The following is a 20,292-nucleotide window of genomic DNA, read 5'->3' as shown; positions in this document are numbered from 1 at the left end:
AAAGTTGTATATAACGTAACAACATATTCGTATAGTGCTTTAAGGTTTCCAAAGCCCAATAAATACATTATCTCTAATTTGAGATAGCAAAAGAATGAATGAAAAGCAAGGAAGAGATAATTACTAACTTACAAACCATATACTTACTTCCTCATCAATATTAATGAACTAATGAAAGAAGGAGCATCTATTAAGGGTTTTATTAGGTACTAAATACTGTGCTACTACAGTAAATACAAATACAACTAGGTCTTGATTAGTAATAATAATGAATCCCTTGAAATAGATGTACATATTTGAAATTGCTCAATGTATTTCCGTATGGCTGTGTTTTCATGATTTTTATAACTACAAAGAGTACAAATTCAAATACATGGGACCATTTCATAGGATTCATTGTTTATACTAATTGAGACCTAGCTTTAAAAGCAACAACAGTTTCTTTCTTTAAGGCGCTTGCATTCTAATGACAGAGACAATACATATAGTGATACCTTTTCATCCTGATAGGTGAGTGAGACCATGTAGTGGTAGATCAACACATCTTTTCTAGGAGTAGTAAAAGAATTCTTTTGATTATGATTCTAAAACTGGAACTAGTCCAAGGCAACTCTTGAGAACATAGACATGGAGTTATAAGTGAAGTGAGGTTTGTCTGTGGACTTTCAGAAAGAGTGGCCCAAATGAGGCATATACCAATCAGGACAGTGGCACCTGAAGCCAAGAGTTCCAGAGATGAAAGGGTTAAAACCTATTATCCACATTTTACAGACAAGGAAACTAAGGTTTAGAAAATTTAAAAGACTCATCTGTGGTCAAAGATCTATAAATGTTGGAGATGATATTTGAATGTAGGGCATCCTGATTTTAAATCTAATACTTTTTTCACTATAATATATTATATCATTATTATAGTTTTCTTATATTACATATTAAGCAGTGCTTTTTACTTAGGGACTTAATATCATGCTGAATTTAAATTTAACTGAGAAAATAATTTAACCTAAGACTTAGGGCCTACATTTTTTTTAAAACCCTTCCCTTCTGGCTTAGAATTGATACCAAATATGATACTGAGGCAGAAGAGTAGTAAGAGATAGGCTCTTGGGATCAAGTGACTTGCCTAGGGTCACATAGTTAGGAAGTGACTGAGGCCATTTTTAACCCAATTCCTTCTGACTGTATCCACTGGGCTACCCATAACTGCTCTGTAGAGTCTAGGCTTTTAAAAAGTGAAAAAATAATTCAAGTTTTCTGATTTTTATTTCTTACAGAGAAGTACTGACCAACAAATTTCAATAAAAATTCAGTAAGCACCTATCATGTTTAAAGGACTGGACTTGACACTGGAGATACAAATATGAAAAACAACTTTAATTTAGGTCTTGAAGGAATTTACAGTCAATTTGAGGAGAATGTCTGTCAGTCTCTGTTTGGGTGCCATGTGTTACTTGGGAGGCATGATGATGAGTGATGGGAACTGAGGGCCGTTGTAGTTGTGGAGAGAGAGTTAGCATGCTAGGAATGCTAGTGTGTGGCTAGGGAGAGAGAATGAAATAAGGAGGAAGTCCAGTATGCCTGAGAAGGACTGAGTGGAAGAATTGCAGCACCATGACTGGGGGCTATGATCCTTGCTTATTATGACAAAGTGAAAGACTTTTATAGAGATAAAAATATTAAGCATTACAACATCCTTGGGGGGTGTTACAGGTGTGAGGCAGGATAAGATCAGAAAATAACTAGTGGAGTAAGTATGGAAAGGTAAGTTGGAATCACTTGGCAAAAGGACTTTATTTTATTTTTTTAATCATATATCTTTATTTCTTTTTTTGACATTTTTTTATTTTGAATATTTTCTCTAGTTACATATTTCTTGTTCTTTCCCTCTCCTCCAATCCCCCCTAACACCCCTAACCTCCCTTAGCCGATGCACAATTCCACTGGGTTTTACACGTATCATTGATCAAGACCTAATTCCATATTATTGATAGTTGGACTAGAGTTATCATTTAGTGTCTACATCCCCAATAATATCCCCAACAGTCCATGTGTTCAAGCAGTTGTTTTTCTTCTGTGTTTCTCCTCCCATAGTTCTTCCTCTGAATGTGGCTAGTTTTCTTTCTTGTCCCTCAGCCTTGCTCTGGATCCTTGCATTGCTGCCAGTATAAAAATTCATTATGTTCGACTGTACCACAATGTATCTGTCTCCGTGTACAATGTTCTCCTGGATCTGCTCCTTTCACTCTACATCAATTCCTGGAGGTTGTTCCAGTTCACATGGAATTCCTCCAGTCCTTTATTCCTTTGAGCACAATAGTATTCCATCACCAACAGATACCACAATTTGTTCAGCCATTCCACAATCGAAGGACATTCTCTTATTTTCCATTTTGGCAAAAGGACTTTAAATGCCAGACTAGTTCAGTTATTTTGTTGTGTCTGACTTTATGACCCCATTTGGAGTTTTCTTGGCAAAGACATCAGAGTGGTTTGCCATTTCCTTTTCCAGCTTTATTTTATACATGAAACTGAATCAAAAGGGTTTAAATGACTTCCCCAAGGTCACATAGATAGGGTAGTAAGTTTTGAGACCAGGTTTCAACATGAGTCTTCCTGACTCCATATCTGGAAATCTAAATTCAGTGCCATCTATCTAGTGTAGATGCCTCTGTTTTTACACTTTAGGCAATATGGAGCCACTACAAATTTTAAGCACAGAAGTGATATGGTCACACCTGTGAGATTTTTTAAAGCAGATTCATCAAAAAATGGTATTGGAAAGTACAGAGACTAAAGGCAAAGAAATCAGGTTATTCATAGAATTCATAGAATCATAGAATTCATAGAGTTGGAAGGGACCATTTAGGTTTTCTAGTCCAAACCATCCCTAAATAGGACATTTCTCTGCTGCATGTTAAGTTGTTCCACAACTGTTTCTGGAAACCTCCTTTGTGTCATAACATACTTCATCCAGAGACTTGCCACTTTCAGAGGGAAATTTGGACATTTTTTTGAGCTTTTCTAAAATTTCTACCCTTTTGCTGGTTGTGTTTCAGCCAAGTAAAAGTCTTACCCTTCATATATCTTCAAGCGCTTTGTTGAATTTCTTTCTTGTCTTTATTACATTTGACTATGTGCATCTCTTTTGTGTATGTCTTCAGACTGCTTTTCAGAAATTGAAGATGGTTTGTGTTCCATTCAGATCTTCTCAATGCTAAACCTCACAGTTTCCTTTAACTGAAACTTGTATGACATGCTTTTTAGTCCCTTTACCAAAACACAACCTATGTTAATAAATAGTATTTTGACATGTTCCAGTTTGTGTCTCTGTCCTTAAAATGTGACTTGAATTGAATACACCTCAGATCTACAATGACTAGGACAGAGAACAGGAAATCATTCTGGCCACTTAAGTTTTTCAGTCCTGCCTAAGATTTGTTAGTTTTTTTTTTTTACTTCTGCATCACATGACTGATTCATGTTAAACTTTGCAATCTACCAAAAGTTATACATCTTTAGGGGGAAAAAACCCTCATATATATAGGGTTTATATTTATTTCTCCATTATAATAGTTCAGGCCAGAAATGTTAGTTTGAGTGGTATTCATTTGAGAAAGAGGAGGAGACAGATATTTGAAGGAGAAGGGAAAGAAGTTGTTCAGTCGTTCAGTAGTGCCTGACTGGGTCCCCCATGGACCATACCAAGCTCTTTTATCTTATACCATCTCTGGAAGACTATCTAAATTCATGTATGTTGTTTTTGTGTCACCATCCATCTCATCCTTTGCCATTCCTTTTTCTTTTTTCCCTTTATTTTTTCCCAGTGTCAGGGTTTTTTTACAGTGAGTCTTGTCTTCTCATGTGGCCAGAGTATTTAAGAATCAGCTTCTAGTATTTGACCTACCAGTGAAGAATCTGAATTAATTTAAGTATTGACTGATTTGATCTCCTTGATGTCCAAGGGACTGTCAGAAATCTTCTCCAGCACCACAGTTTGAAAGTGTAGATTCTTTGGTGCTCAGCTTTCTCTTTATTCCATTCTCTTTCAGCCAGACATTGCTAGTAGAAAAACCATAGCTTTGACTGTATGGACTTTTTTTTTAGTGTATCACCCCGACTTATCATAGCTTTCCTTTGACAGAGCAAATATCTTTTTCCCAATTACATTTTTTTTAACATTTATTAATATACATTTTTAACATGGTTGCCTGATTCATACTCCTCTTATCCCCTTCACCCCCCCCCCCCACACTCCCCCCACCCATGGCCGATGCGCAAGAGCAAGTATCTTTTAATTTAATGGCTACTGTTGCCATCTTCAGTGATCTTTGAGCCCAAGAATACAAAGAAGAAGAGAACATAAATGGATAAATTTGGCAAAAGATTAGAGGTAGAAAATGAAGGAAAGAGGGCAGCTAGTGGATTGAAAGTCAGGTTTAGATATAGGAATTCTGGTTTCAAATATAGCCACAGATAAACTAGCTATGTGGCCCTGGGCATTTTTAACTCCCATTGCCTAATCCTTACTACTCTTCTGTCTTGAAACCTTCACTTAGTACTGATTCTAAGAGAGAAGGTAAGGGTTTAAAAAAAAAAAAGTGAAGAAATGGTCAGGGAGACTTGGAACAGATAGACAGATTGAAGGAAAAAGAGATACTGGAATATAGAAGCCAAGAAAATAGTAGTAAATATTCAACAGTTAAGTGTATAAAGGTTAAAGAACATGAGGACTGAAAAAAGGTTGTTGGTTTTGTTAATTAAGAGATCATTGGTGAACTTGGAAGGGAGAAGGCTCAGAAGAGTAGGGGGCATGAGACCATGAAAAAGTGGGCTGATCATGTACCTACATTGAGGGATAACAGACATACATAACTCTGTACTCCATTGGTATCTTATGTTGTGAAACGATGTAGAAATAGGCCTCTACATGCTGCATAGACCTTTTAGAAAGGATTTTATGAAAAGTTTTATTGATATGTTTTGTTTTTACATTATAGATATTTACGGATTACTTCTACATAATGAGATATCTATTATAACAATGTGAAACAGTTAAGTAAAACAACAATAAAGTGATCTCATCCAGAAGTTCATGCAAAATTTCAATTCTGAGACACTTTTCCATCTTTTTCTTTTTATTGGTAGGCATTTTCTCTTTCATCTCCCATGTCATGGGGGGGGGAAGCCCACAGTTCTTTTAAAAATATGGATAGTTGAGCAAAAACAAATTTCCTTAATGACTGTATATATGTATATTGTTATGCACACATACATATATAATTCTCCTATATTTATGTTATGGATAACATGTTTCTTCATCAGTCTTTTGGAATTGTGAATGGTCACTGTATTCATCCTAGTTCTTATTGCCCTGAAAGTTTTTTTTTTAAGTGTTATTATGTAAATTGTTCTGAATCTTTTTTCATTTCAGTCTTTGTTAATTTATGTCCTTAAAATTGTCTATTTTGTAATACAGGTTAACTCAGAAGTCTTAGTGAAGGTCTAGCTTAAATAATCTAAAACAGTACTAAGAATTTTGGAACAACCTCCACTGCTGTTGTTATATAAATTGTTGTTCTGATTTACTTCACTTTGTATCACTGCATATACCACAGCTAATTCAGGCAGTCTTCATTAGTTGGACATTTTCTTAGTTTCCAATTTTTTTTGATGCCACCAAAAAAAAAAACCTGCTACAAATATTATTGTAAATAAAGGACCTTTTCCTTTTTATTATCTTTTGAGTGATATACCTGGGTAAAAAGGCAAATACTGTTTGGTAATTTTTTTATATAATTTCAGTTTGTTTTCCAAAATGATTTTTTCCACTCACAGGTCCACATCAGTGCATCATTGTGCCTATTTCCCCATAGCTCCACCAATATTTGTCTAATTTCCTTTTTTATCATTTTTGCTACTCTTATGTGCAGGAGGTGGAATCTCAGAATTGCTTTAATTTTCATTTTTCTAATTAGTGATTGAGCATTTTTTCCATATACTATAATGGTTTTCTTCCTTTGAGAAGTGTGTTCATATCCTTAGACCATTTAACATTGGCAAATGGATCCTTTTCTAATTAATTTGAGTCATTTCCTTATATCTTGAAAATAATACCTTTTTCAGGGAAATTTGCAATGAATTTTTTGAAGTATTTTCCTTTTTAGTCTTAGATTTGTTTGGTTTGTCTGTATAAATTTTTATGTAACCATTGTTATTCATTTTATCTTATGTGATTCACTATTCATTATTTGTTCATGAACTTTTTTCCTATCCCCAGATCTGATAGGTAATTTCCTTGTATTCTCCAATTTGTTCATGATGAGACCTTTATTTTAGGTCACATGCCCCACTTGGAATTATTTTTATATAGGTGTGAGGAATTGATCTAATTCTATTTTTTTCATATCACCATCCAATTTTTGTAGCAGTTTTTGTCAGAATACTAAGTCCTTTATCTCATTAACTAGAGGCTTCTTTATGCCTAATCTGTTCCACTGATTTGATTTCTGTTTATTACACCAATATTTATTTCAACTATGACTGCTTTATAATGTAGTTTGATATCTGGCACTGCTGGGTCCTCTTCTTTCCCTTTTTTTTCCCCCTTTATTTATCTTGAGATTCTTTAACTTTTATATAAATTTTTTTTTTTAGATTTATAAAAGTAATCCTTTGGTAGTTTAGTTGGTATGACATTGAATAGGTAAATTAATTTAAGTAGTATTGTCAACTTTATTATATTGGCTTTTTCTACCACTGAGCAATTAATATTTCTTTAGTTATTTAGGTCTGGCTTTATTAATATAAATAGTGGTTTGCAGTTGTATTTAAATACTTTTCATGGTAGAAGGTGGAATCTCAAGTATTTTATATATTTTTATAGTGATTTTATGTGGAGTTTCTCTTTCTATCTCTTCTTGCTAGGTTTTATTTTATTTTTAAATGCTAGTAATTGGTGGATTCGTTTTCTATCTTGCAAGTTTAATCAAGTTATTATTTCAGTTTTTTCATTGACTTTAGGGAGGCAGTTCTAGTATAGTGTAAGACAAACTGAAGGAATAATTTTTGCAAATAATAGGATGTTGTACTTAAAGAATAGTTGTAAAAGATTTATAGAAGATTGTGGAAGAGAGTTAAATGATTAAGGAAAACATAGATAGGTTGCAGTCTATACTATTGAATGGAGTGTCTGCATGAATGAGATTCATGGATATATCTAAGTATTGAGAAATTGTGGATGCTGAGATAGAATGGACAAAACACTTTCTTTTTAAAAAAATTTATTTTTTGATGAACAAAAATCTATTTTCTTCCTTTCCTACCTTCTCTTTGAAAACAAATAAAAATAAAAAATAAAAATGACAAACCAAAACTAAAATTCTTGTTTTACATAACCCAGCAAAACAAATTTTGCTTTCCTAATTGATCAAGTCCAAACAATACATCTCATTCTATACCTCTTTTTCAGGTGCTGGATAATCCTTTTCACCATTGGTCCTCTGAACTCTGGTTGGTTATTTTATTTATCAGAGTTCTCAATTATTTCAAAGTTGTCTGTCTTTACAGTGCTATCATACTACTTGTTCTCTTGGTTCTACTCACTTCCTTCTGCATTAGTTCATATAGGTCTTTCCAGGTTTCTCAGAAAACCTCTCCCTTTAATTATTTCTTATGTCACTATGATATTCCGTCACCTGAGTTTCTTTACAATTACAATAAATTACAAATTGCTTTACAAATAATTACAAATGCTTTAGCTACTTGTTTTGCAAGTTGGTTTTCTATAAATGTCAAAATATAGAATACTACCATCCCAATTTAAAATTAGTCTTCAATTGGGTAAAGTTTTATTTTACTTTTTAATTTTCTGTTGACCTTAACATGATCATCTAGGGTTTTAATATTGCATGAACAACATACTGTAGGAATAAAAAGAGAATTGAAATCATTTAGACAGAAATCAAATGTTGGTCATTGGTTTATTTTTTTTATGTTGCTCTGTATTTTTGGCTATTAAATATCCAACTACATGTTTATGATGGGTAGGTAACTAAATTTTTGAGAGTTCTTACTATTTTCTTGTATGAAATGCCAATGAAGTATATTATAAAACAGTGCCAAAAATGACCTTAGGCCTGTTAGGCTGGCCTCAGTAAGTAATATTTATATTATGCTTTGATTTTTACAGAATCACTTGCCTTGAAACTATGAGGTAGGAAGGGGCAAATATTATTCCCATTTTACAGATAAGATATAAGGAGAGGAGATCTAGAGCAAATCCCAAGTTGAAGCAAATTCTCTAGCAGATGTTGAGATCCTCCATCTGCTTGTCTTCGGCAATGATTTGCTAATTACATCAAAAAAAGCTAACATTTTCAAACTTTTTAATTTTTAGAATCTTGTCATGTTCCAGAAAGGCTTTCCTTCATTGATTGCTATGAAAATTTTTTAGTGAATTATAGAAAAGTATACACTTGATGACTTTAAGGTTTCTAATTAGAGTTTTTTTTGTTTGTTTTTTTTAAACCCTTAACTTCTGTGTATTGGCTCCTTGGTGGAAGAGTGGTAAGGGTGGGCAATGGGGGTCAAGTGACTTGCCCAGGGCCACACAGCTGGGAAGTATCTGAGGCCAGATTTGAACCTAGGGACCTCCCATCTCTAGGCCTGACTCTCAATCCACTGAGCTACCCAGCTGCCCCCTCTAATTAGATTTTTTGAAGTAAGCAAAATATCAAGTGCCAATTAACTGAGGTTCTCATAGATAAAAATAATCAGCATTATTGTTCATCATAGATCAAATGTAATCATTTTAAATAGAAAAGAGACAAGCCTTAGAGTATAAGCATCTAAAAATGAATTTCAGTGGCTATTTTTTTTAACAATATTGCAGGATAAATAGAAAAAACATTGTTTTGGTTTTCTAGTAGGATGGTTATATTTAGTTTTGACAGTTAGCTAAAATGCAAATACAAGTAATTCATATCAAAATTCAAAGATTCATGTTTCTTATTTGCAGCCTACTCAATGTGAGACAATACTTAACCAAACTGTATGATTATAAACTATGAGCATTTAAGTTTTTTCACCAATGTATAGCTTCTTCTCCCAAGTATTAAATATTCTTTGAAATGTGGCCTAAATATTGGAACTGACATAAATGCATCACATTTTTAGAGATGATCATAGATTTAAAGCTTTAATGGATCTTAAAGTGGATTCTGTCCTCCTAATGGTATAGACAAGGCAAACCAAGAGAAGTGAAGTATAGCATAGCCAGGAATCTGAGTTAGGTTTTAGGGTCTTGGTGCTTGAGATTGCAACCCCCACAGGTCCTATTTCTTTTTCATAAGTCTAGCCAGCCCTCTCCTATTCTTATGGAAATGAGGAAAATCTATAATGATCACTTCATTTGGTACCCGAAGTATGCTTCATTTTTGTTGATTAATTCATATATTTGGAACAAGTGAACGTTGAGTCTTCTGTCCAGTGATCATTCCAACTTAAAAACTCTTCCTTCGGGGGCAGCTGGGTAGCTCAGTGAATTGAGAGTCAGGCCTAGAGACGGGAGGTCCTAGGTTCAAATACGACCTCAGACACGTCCCAGCTGTGTGACCCTGGGCAAGTCACTTGACCCCCATTGAACCAATACACAGAAGTTAAGGGCTTAAAAAAAATTAAAAAAAAAAACAAACAAAACTCTTCCTTCACTGAGCACATAGCCAGAGATTGGTGCTTTTTGATTGAAAATCAGTTTATTTACTTTTTATAACCATGTCTTGGATTGGATTTCTGGTTAAAAGTGTAGGAATTTTAGTCAAGTGATCATTTTATTAAGAATATTTGATATTTATTTATGTGGTTTGAAAAGAAAGCTTTTATCAGTCTTCAAAGATTTTTTTATGTTGTTTCTACAAATTCGTCCTCCATCTCATTAAAAAAACAAACCAAAAAAACAAAAACCAAGATTGATCTTAACATTATTATTTATTCTTTTAACAGATTTCAACACTAAACTCCCACAATGTCCCTGAAACCAAGAGTAGTGGATTTCGATGAAACATGGAACAAACTCTTAACGACAATCAAAGCTGTTGTCATGTTGGATTACGTTGAAAGAGCAACTTGGAATGATCGTTTTTCGTATCCTTTAATTAGAAGATTGACTTTGTTCATTCAAAATATAAAGCATACATGTATATTAGAACAGCTTCTAATTTTTTAAAAGGTCAAGTATATTTACTTACATAAAGGAAATAAGATTTCTTTGTTTAATTTTATAATGTCTTTCAGTATATTTATTTAGTATACTTGCTAAGTTTATCATTTAGATGAATGAATAAATATTCAAAGTATTGACTACTACTATGTACCAAGAATTATGCTAAATACTGGAGATACAAATGCAGAAGCTTCCCTTGAGAAGTTATCATTCTAATGGGAGAGTGGTGGCTTGGGAGTGTTACTTTAGCCTGGAAAATTATGTCATATAACATACGTGTGTGTATTTTTGTATATTATCATTTGTGGTCAATGAGGCCATAGAGTGATACATTGATGTCCCTCATCCAGGGAGTTGATTTAGCATGAGTTGATTTGATCATAGTTCATAGTTCCAGATTTTTTGGTGGGTAGTCGGGTTGATGAAGCAGTTGGAGGTGATGTCTGGAGAATGCTTCATGGAAACTCAGCCTGTTTTATTATCACTGATAGAAATTATTGGGTTATTTTACATCCTCTCAGAATTTTCAAGTAGATGTCAGTTTAGGGATTGTTTGCTCTATTGGTTAGCAAATTTAACCACAGTAATCATTAATGGACTGAAAAGTGCCTATCCTGAAATATATTTCCTTTTCTCAGTAGCCTTTTCTCATTATTCCAAAGAATGAAAAAAGTTTTGACTATATATTAAAATGTAGTAATATTTGTAATTTATATTTTATTCAAAGCAGTTTTATCTTTATATCATGAATTCATCATGAAAAAAAAAACCAAGATTAATTGACTAATAATTTTGGAGAATATTTTCATTTACCAAGAACTTAGCAAAATATTTTGTAGTCTATTATTCTGTTTTGTTAGACAAGATAAACCAATGTGTAACAGATGATGGTACAGTTAGGTATATTAAAACATTGGGCCCATCTTTAAAAAATGAAATTTAATATGGATAAGTAAGCTTGAAGTTTAAAAAAAATACCAACTATAAAGGTATAAGATTGTGGAGATGTAGTTACATTTCTGTACATTTGAAAAGGATTCGAGTATACCCAGTGAGTCAACCATATTTTGTGGCCGCGGAAAAAATACTTATGAAATCTCAGGTTAAGATGTGTGGAAGGGGGCAGTCAGGTGGCTTAGTGAATTGAGAGTCAAGCCCTGAGATGGGAGGTCCTGGATTCAAATCTGGCCTCAGACAAGTCCTAGCTGTGTGACTCTTGGCAAGTCACTTAACCCCCATTCCAAGACAGAAGGTAAGAGTTTAAAAAAAAATTATACCTTAAAAATTTGGGTAGAGACACTTAAACAGGGGAAAAGAAGACCAGGGGAGGATATGATAGCTGTTTTAAAGTATATAAAAGGTTTTTGAAGGGAATTAGACTTGTTCTCCTTGATTCCAGATACCAGAACAAACATTAAGGGTTAGAAATTGAAAAAGGCAAATTTATATCTGATATAAGGAGAAATCTAATGACAGAGCCATTCAGAGTACAATGGGTTTCTTGAGAAGTAGGGGGTTTACCTGCATTTGAGACCTTCAGTAAAGGCAGAATGTCTATTTTTTTAGGAACATTATAAAGGAGTATTCTGTCTTAGATATGAATTGGACTAGGTGGCCTTTCAGGTCCCTTCTAAGTGAAATTCTCGGATTATTTCATTTGAAATCTATGAAAATGAAGAATATAAGTATAGTGGAAAGTAAATTAGACAGAGTATCAGAAGACCTGGTTTCACTATTTTTGACTGGGAAGCCATTTTACCAATCTAACCCATTTTTCTCTCTTTATGAAATGAAGTTAGTAATTCCTAACCGGAGTGTTGATTTGAGAATCCGGTATAATATTTACTATAAAACACTTAGTAATGATAATAATAACTCATCTAAATAGTATTTTAAGGTTTTCAATGTACTTTATATACGTTATTTCATTTGTTTCTCTCCCTTGTGAAGTTGGTGCTATGATTATTCTCATTTTATAAATGATAAACTTAAGACTCTGAGAGGTTGAGTGACTGCTCAGTGTTACATAGTTCATATGTATCTGAGGTAGAATTCACACTCAGGTTTTACTGACTCTGAGTCAGCTCTTTATCCTTTATTTGAAAGCTTAATTAAGACAAAAAGGGAGACACATTAATATTATATTTATAATTAAATATTTATTGAAGCATTACAAACTTTATCCTTGAGGCGCTTGGACTGTTGTGGAAATAGACTCTGTATTGCTCTATGAGATTTTTTTTTTCTCAGCTCCTTTAATTACTGTTCACAAAGCTGGATGTCTCCTTCCTCCTCTCAATACTTTCTTGTCTCTTGGGACAAATTTGTTTGAGGAGTTAGGTAAGATTGTATCTGGGAAAACTGGACTAGGCTTTTTGAAAGAGAACTACTTGATTAAAATTATACAAAAGAAAATAATAGAAGAATGGCAAAGGGGAAAAAAAGAGGAATAAAAAGAGAATTGATTGAAAGAAAAGCAAAGAATAGAGGCACATATCTTCTTAACTTTCTAAATTGTTGGTGACAGCAAATGATTATAACTGAGATGTGATCAAGTTCTCTTTATGAGAGGTATTTTAAAAGTAAAATTTACAGGACTTAGTAACAGATTGGCAGTGGAGCATTGATAGAGAGGGAGGAATCAAGGATGGAACATACTTGTGAGCCTGGATATTATCTTCAATAATAATAGAGAAATTCAGAAAGAAGGTATTTGAGAGGAAAGATGGGTTCCGTTTTGGAAATATTGAGTTAAGGGGTTTAGAAGACATCCAATCTGAGATTTAAATCTATAGGTTAGGAAGCCTTTAGGTTCTTAAAAATAGATCTGAGACTCATCAGCATAAAGATAATTGAAACTGGGAGGCAAGTAGAGGTTGTGATCTGGCTAAAGATCCAGCAAAGGAGACTTGGAAAATTCCTTTAGAGGGGTAGGAGGAGAGGGAAGATAAAGTATTGTTTAGAGAAGAGAGGCTGCAGAGAGGCCAAGAAGTATAATGGTTGGAAAAAAAGAAAGGTGGAGCCATCAGGAATACTCCTAGGATCTCCTGTGAGGAAGGGCACTTAAACACACATACTGTCCTGCATTTGTTGGTTTCTTACCACTTTAGCCAAGACTTCTGAGAGAAAGGCTTTATCCTTTGTCGTTTACAGATTAACATCCCAAACCCCTCTAATCCAGGGGCTGATTCACAGAGTGGCTTTGAACCTCCTTTCTTAAAGACTGTCAGTAGAGAATAAACTTTGCTATATTCTTTTAAGCCAAAAAGGTTTTAAGTCATGAGTAGAAAGTTTTTTTTTAAGAAGGAAGAACAATAAAAAGAAAAGCTGTGTGTCAGGTGGTGGGTTTGTAGGTTAGTACAAGCCTTGCCACATAGCAGGGTCAGCCACAATATGAGTTCTGACCATAGTTCTCCACTGCTTGGGAAGTTTGAGTAACTCTTCCCCACTTCTCAAATGCCTTTTCTTAGTAGGGGCCTTTAAATCCCTACATGATTCTGGCTATAGAGTAGACCTTTGCAGGCTCCTAGCTTGTGCTCTATGGCTCTACTTTCCTTCCATCACATAAATCCATTTGCTCTTCTTCTGGATGACATTTCATCTCCTATTGCTGTGTCTTTCTTTGCACATGCCATCTTCTTCTCCTGGAATACTCTGGCTCTCTGCTCTGACCTCTAAAGATTCCTGCCTTCCTTCATAACTTAATTGAAGGGACACTTCCTGAAGGAAGCCCCACCCTCACATATACATACTACAGAAAATATTATGTATCTCCTTTGTGTATATATTATATTTATTTCTCTGTAAAAGTTGTTTTTCCCTAAGGGCAAGTATCATTTCTCTTGTCATATTCCCAGAGCCTGTGCCCATCATATTAAGCTCGCCCTTATTCAACATTTGTTTATGAATGCCTAATTGCTAAATTATAGAATGGTTGCAGTCTTCATGGATTCAGGTAGTCTTTGAAGGGTAGCTGAGAGTGTTTTATTTAATAGATACTTATCCAATTTAATAAGAATTGAGGTACTGAAAACAATTCGATAAATTTGAGATACTGTGGATTCTGATATTAAGGTCTTGTACGAGAGAGTAGTTTGAATTAGATGTTACTCTATTCAAAGCATTAACCAACTTGAATTAAGCTTTAGGGCTTTCTTTGAATGAAATGTCTTTTGTCATCTCAAGTTACATGACTTATATACTCTATGGCTATTGGAACATTTATATTTGTTATTCAGTAACTTATGTTTCAGCATGTCTTGTAGGTATTAGGGATAAAAATAAAAAGTGAGATAGTCCCTATCCTCAAGGATACCATTCCATTTGGGGTGATATAATAATACATGGATAAGTATAGGATACACAACAGTCGCTATAAGTAATAGTGACAATTTAATAGCATATAGAACTTTCATGACAATCTGGATCCAGTGGCCCATCCTCCCACCCCTAAATGACTAGGGGTTTACTTTTTATATTCATTACATTGGGTGTAAAGTTCCTTTTTTTTTGTTTGGTCTAAGGCAAGTTAGAAGATATATTATTTTGATGTTTTTAGGTTGATTCTAACTATTGCTCTTTTTTCTATGTAGTTTTCTGCCTTCATTTCAATTTGCTTTCAGAATGACTATCCCCAAGTTTCACTAACACATTATTTAGAATTAGAAGCAGTATGAATGTATGAGTAAACTAATGAAAAAAAAAACAGGGAAGTAAGGAGGAAAAGAATTCCAGGCATAAAGGATAGTCAGTGAAAATGAAGATTTGGGAGATGTCATATCATGTGAGAGGGACAGCAAAGATGCAAGTGTCATATTACAAATGATATCTCAGGGGAGTAAGCTATAAGAAATCTCAATATGTAGGAAGTGTCTAGGTTATAAAGGGCTTTGAAAACCAACTGAAAGAGTTTATGTTTGATTCTGGAGGTGATAGGCTACTACTACTAGAGAAATGAAATGATCAGATGTGTATTTTAGGAAGATCAATTGGACTGCTGAGTGGAGGATGGTCTGACATAGAGGAGAGACATGAGGTTGGGAGACCAAACTGTGAGGTATTGTGGTAGGGCTGGAGGAAGGTGACAGTTTCTTCCCTTCAAATGGTGTCAGGGAAAGAACAGAACACATACAAGATATTATGAAGGTGAAATTTACCAGACTTTAGAACAGTTTGGATATTGGAGGGTAGTGGGGAAAATGAGGAAAATACCTAGGTTATGAACTTACTAGCTTATTGGTACAAATAACATTAAATAGAAAAATTAAGAAGAGCCAGGGGCTGGAGGTAGGATGAAGATACATGAATTCAGTTTTGGACATATTGAATTTAAGATGTCTAGTTCAAGATGTCCAAAAGGCACATTGCAGATGCAAAAGTGGAGGTTAGCAGAGAAATTAGTACTAGATAAGTAGATATGGGAATCATTAGCATAGAGATAATAATTAAATCCATGAAAACTAATGAGATCATCCAAGCAAAATAGTATAGAGGGAGAAAAGGACCAAGCTCAGAACCACAGGAGACATCTATGATTAGTAGGTTTGATATGGATGAATATCCACGAAAGGAGACCAAGAAGAGGAAGCCAGAGAGGAAGGAGGAAAACCAAGAGAGAGCAGTATCATGAAAATAGGAGTAGCAAGAAGAGGCCAATGGACAGTGTCAGAAGCTGCAGAGAAGTCAGGGATGAAGATTAAGACAAGGCATTAAATTTATAGTTTAGAAAGAGATAACTTTCAACCTTAGACTAGTTTTGGTTGAATGATGACATCAGAATCCAGACTGCATAGAATTAAAAAGAAAGTGAGAAGTAAAGTCATTTATTGTAGATGGCCTTGGTGTCAACTGGTCTCACATTTATGCTAAGCAGTTTGGAATTATATGATGAAAGTGACAAAGTGATTTAGAGATTCCACTGCTAGGCATGCAGCCCATTCAGCTCACTGAGAAAAAGATGGGCTCTGTATACACAAAAATATTTATAGTGGCACTTCTGTTAGCAAAGAACTAGAAACAGTAGGTGTCCATTGATTTTTTTTTTTTTTAATTTTAAACCCTTAACTTTCTGTGTATTGACTTATAGGTGGAAGATTGGTAAGAGTAGGCAATGGGGGTCAAGTGACTTGCCCAGGGTCACACATCTGGGAAGTGTCTGAGGCTGGATTTGAACCTAGGACCTCCTGTCTCTAGGCCTGTGTCCATTGATTTTTTTTTTTTTAATTTTAAACCCTTAACTTCTGTGTATTGGCTCCTTGGTGGAAGAGTGGTAAGGGTGGGCAATGGGGGTCAAGTGACTTGCCCAGGGTCACACAGCTGGGAAGTGTCTGAGGCTATGTCCATTGATTTTTAAAGGAATTAGAAATGGCATTGTGGAAGACCAAGTCAAGAAAGTTGACTGGACCAGACTAATTACTGTAAGGGGGAAAAAGGTTTTTTGGTCATATATATTAAAAGGTGGTCGCCAGGGGAAATTTTTTTTTAAAGCCTTTTCCTTCTGTCTTAGAAACAGTACTAAGTAAGAAGAGCAGTATGGGCTAGGTAATTGAAGTTAGGTGACTTGGTGAGAATCACACAGCTAGGAAATGTTTCAAGTAGATTTGAACCCAGGTACTTCTCTACTCTAGGCCTGGTGCTCTATCTACTGTATTATCTTGCTGCCCTGATCAGGAATATATTTTAACACCTACCTCATATACCTAATTTCTCATTTCTTATAAGATTTTTATGAGAATTATCTTTCTATCTTTTGCCCTGTTATGTACTTAGGCTTAGCATGACCTCCATTCTCTCACATTTAATTTTTCTCAGTTCCCACCTCTTGTCTGCCCCAGCCCTACACATTGACTATATTTTACTCTTTTGCTTATCTAACCATTTAGTGAACTAACTCAGATGTACAGTACTCTTTTCTTGAATCTCGTCCCCTACTTATGTCACTGATCACATTTGTCAAACTTTAGCTCATGATAATTCCCCCTATATTCCCCTTCCTCCTTTTTACATGTTGCTAAACTGAGCTAGTCGGAATCAAGAAACTGCACTGACTGGAGTCACTACACTATTTTTGTTAGCTAATTTCCCTTGGGCTCTCAGTGCAACAAGGCAGTCATACTCATCCTTAATTGGAATTGCTCTCCTACTTTCCATAGTGGCTGCACATCTCATCCCTCTCTTATGAAACATCTTCCTCTTCTCCCCTCCTTCTCCTCACCTCATAGTTGAAGACCTTGACTCATATATCCATGAACATAAATGGAGGCTTTTTAATGCAATATGTACCTTCTCATCTCACTTTGTTCAAGGATCTTTTCCCATTATCTCCTTATTTTCTGTCTTGAATGGAAAGAAGACCCTGCTTGCTAAGGCAAACCTCTCTAGATATACCTTTCATCCCATCTACTTTTGTTTTCCCCAGCACATTGCTCCCCTCTCCCCTTCCCCCCATCCCCATTCATGCCCAGTCAAAGCCTGATATAATCCTGCTGTTTCCTTTAGCTATTGTCTTATATCTCCTCTCTCCTTTTTGACTAAATTTCTTGAGAGTTGTTTACACTTAGTATTTCCACTCTTTCCTCTTATTTCTTTCTAACCTCTGCATGGTATAATTTCTAGTCTTTTTATTTAACTGAAACTACAACCAAACTATAATCTCTTAAGGGTCAGATTTAATGACCTTTTCTGAGTCTTTATCTTACTTGACTCTTTGAAGCATTTGACACTGTTGATCACCATTTCATTCTGGATTCTTTTTCCTTTCTGAGTTTTTATGACGGTTCTTTTGATTTACCTTCTACCTGTCTGCTTTTTTTCAATCTCCTTTGCAGGTTCTTCATTTAGGGCATGCTCACTAACCATGAGTATACTCCAAAGGATCTGACCTGGACATTCTTCAATTTTAACTCTATGCTATTTCACTTGGTGATCTCATCAACTTCTATGGATATAATTATCATCTTTGTGTAGATAATTCCTAATATCTACATATCCATCCCTGGTCTCCTGAGCTACACTACCACTTGACTTTTGGACATCTCAAACTGGATATTGTGTAGGTATTTAAGCATGTCAAAAGCAGAATGAGTTTTTTTAACAAGGTTTTTTCCCCAATCTACCTTTTCTCCCTCCTCATTCCCCTCCCAGTTGAGAACAAAAGAAAAATAAGGCCCATGTTTTATTTTTCCCTCTTTTGACCAGTTCAGATGGGAGTGAAGTTCAAATGGAAGCCACTCTGTGCTCACTTTAATTATGTATGTAAGACAGCCTTCCCTCTAGCATATTTCTCTCTTCCTCTCTTTCCAGTTTTTTGCTAAGATCATGATACATAACAAAACTACTCCTAGGCTTTGCATAGATTTTTTTTTCATTACTTTTGAGGATATTACCATCCTCCCAATCACCCAGTCTTCTAACACCAATGTCTTCCTGAACTCACTTTCATCCCATATATCCAGTCCATTTCCAAATCTTATTTCTATATTTACAGTTCCCCCTTTTTACATCTCTCCACTCAGTACAACTACTACCTCTCACCTGGACAGTACCATAATCTAAATGGCCTTCCTGTTCCAAGTCTCTCCACATTCCATTCCATTCTTCATACTGTTCCCAAAGTTTTTTTCTTTTTTTTAAGACATAGGTCTACCTATTACCACTCCCCCTACCACCATCATCCTCCCCTTTAATAAACTCCATTGACTTCCTATTACCCTCAGGATCAAATTTAAAGTTCCCTGACATTTAAAGCTTTTCATAACTTGATCTTCTTTTTTCCCGGTCTCATTATACTTTGATCCTTTCCATGTTGATTACATTCCAGCCACACTGGCATATTTATTGTTCCTTGCAATGACACTTCATCTCTAAACCTGCCTTTTCACTAACTGTTTCCCATACTAGGCATATTCTATTTCTTCACTTCCACCTCTTAACTTTCCTGACTTCCATAAAAACTCAGCTAAAATTCTTCTTTCTTTAAAAAAAGCCTTTCTTGGTTTTTATAGCTATTAATCCTTCCATTCTGATAATACCTTCCATAATTTGTATATATCTAGTTATTTGCATGTTGTGTCTCTCAGAATATGAGTTCCTTGGGAGGCTTGGACTGTTTTTGCTTTTCTTTATATTTCCATAGTGTAGTATAGTATATAGCACATAGTAAACACTTAGTAAACACTTGTTGACATGTGATCTATGCATGTATTGAGGATATGTTTAATGAAGATTTGAGAGTATAACAGAAACCATGGCCTGTAGCAGTTCACACAATCATACTTGACTAAAAGAGAAAGAATATCTTGCTTTGGTTATCTCTTGATTACTTCCCCCTTTCAAATTGATTTGGTTAAGCAAAAGGTAGTCTAGAAAACTTTCCAACAACGAGTCCTTTTTGCACATGTCAAGTTCAGACAAAATTCCTAGATAAATTCAGTCACAGAGAGAACTTCATTTATTGGTGCCCTGATTACTCACATCAAGTAAGGCCTAGAAAAGGCATATATGCTTACCAGCATTGATTGTCATTGTTACGGAGGATGGCCTGGGCATAGTTCAAATAGAAGAATTTTTTATAGTGTGTAAGCTTCTTCATGTTGGTAGATTGCTTTGTGCTGAATTTATCAATTCCTGAAATTCAGGGCCTCTCTAGTATGATTGATGATTACTTATAAGATATTGTCCTAATAAGCCATACAGGCTAGATATCATAATATACTCTTGTCAAGTGAATTGAACATTTGGTAAAATATATAGAATGTTTTCATGGATGCACTTTATTTTTTGTGTACATTTTCATATTTTATTATTTTATTTTCATTTCAAGATAGTAATTTCATTTCAGTATAATTATTTTCATAGTCACATTACTTTGATTTTAGAATATACGCTTTCTGTTCTCACTGAGTCATCTCATATAAATAAAGTTGTTTTTTTTTAACCCTTACCTTCCATCTTAGAATCAGTACTGTGTATTGGTTCCAAAGCAGAAGAGTAGTAAGGACTAGGCAATGGGAGTTAAGTGACTTGCCCAGAGTTACATATCTAGGAAGTATCTGAGGCCAGATTTAAACCTAGGA

At 34.8% G+C, this 20,292-nt stretch overlaps 1 protein-coding gene across 3 annotated transcripts in view; it reads left to right on the top strand.

Annotated features, from left to right (window-relative positions):
* The window catches only part of CUL2 (cullin 2), a 136,879-nt gene that overhangs the window by 9,366 nt on the left and 107,221 nt on the right, over positions 1–20,292 (top strand). For 2 of the 3 annotated variants that reach the window (XM_044678736.1, XM_044678737.1), the window contains exon 2: positions 10,000–10,140. In XM_044678736.1, coding sequence (XP_044534671.1) covers positions 10,022–10,140 — 119 coding nt within the window. In that variant the 5' untranslated portion in view covers positions 10,000–10,021. Of the gene's footprint in view, positions 1–9,999; positions 10,141–20,292 lie in introns of those variants that run through there. The other variant, XM_044678738.1, reaches the window with a different exon arrangement.

Source organism: Gracilinanus agilis, chromosome 5 (assembly GCF_016433145.1).
Source record: "Gracilinanus agilis isolate LMUSP501 chromosome 5, AgileGrace, whole genome shotgun sequence".
NCBI lineage: Eukaryota > Metazoa > Chordata > Mammalia > Didelphimorphia > Didelphidae > Gracilinanus > Gracilinanus agilis.
The sequence above is the reverse complement of the archived record's forward strand: the minus strand, read 5'-3'. Positions and strand labels throughout refer to the sequence as shown.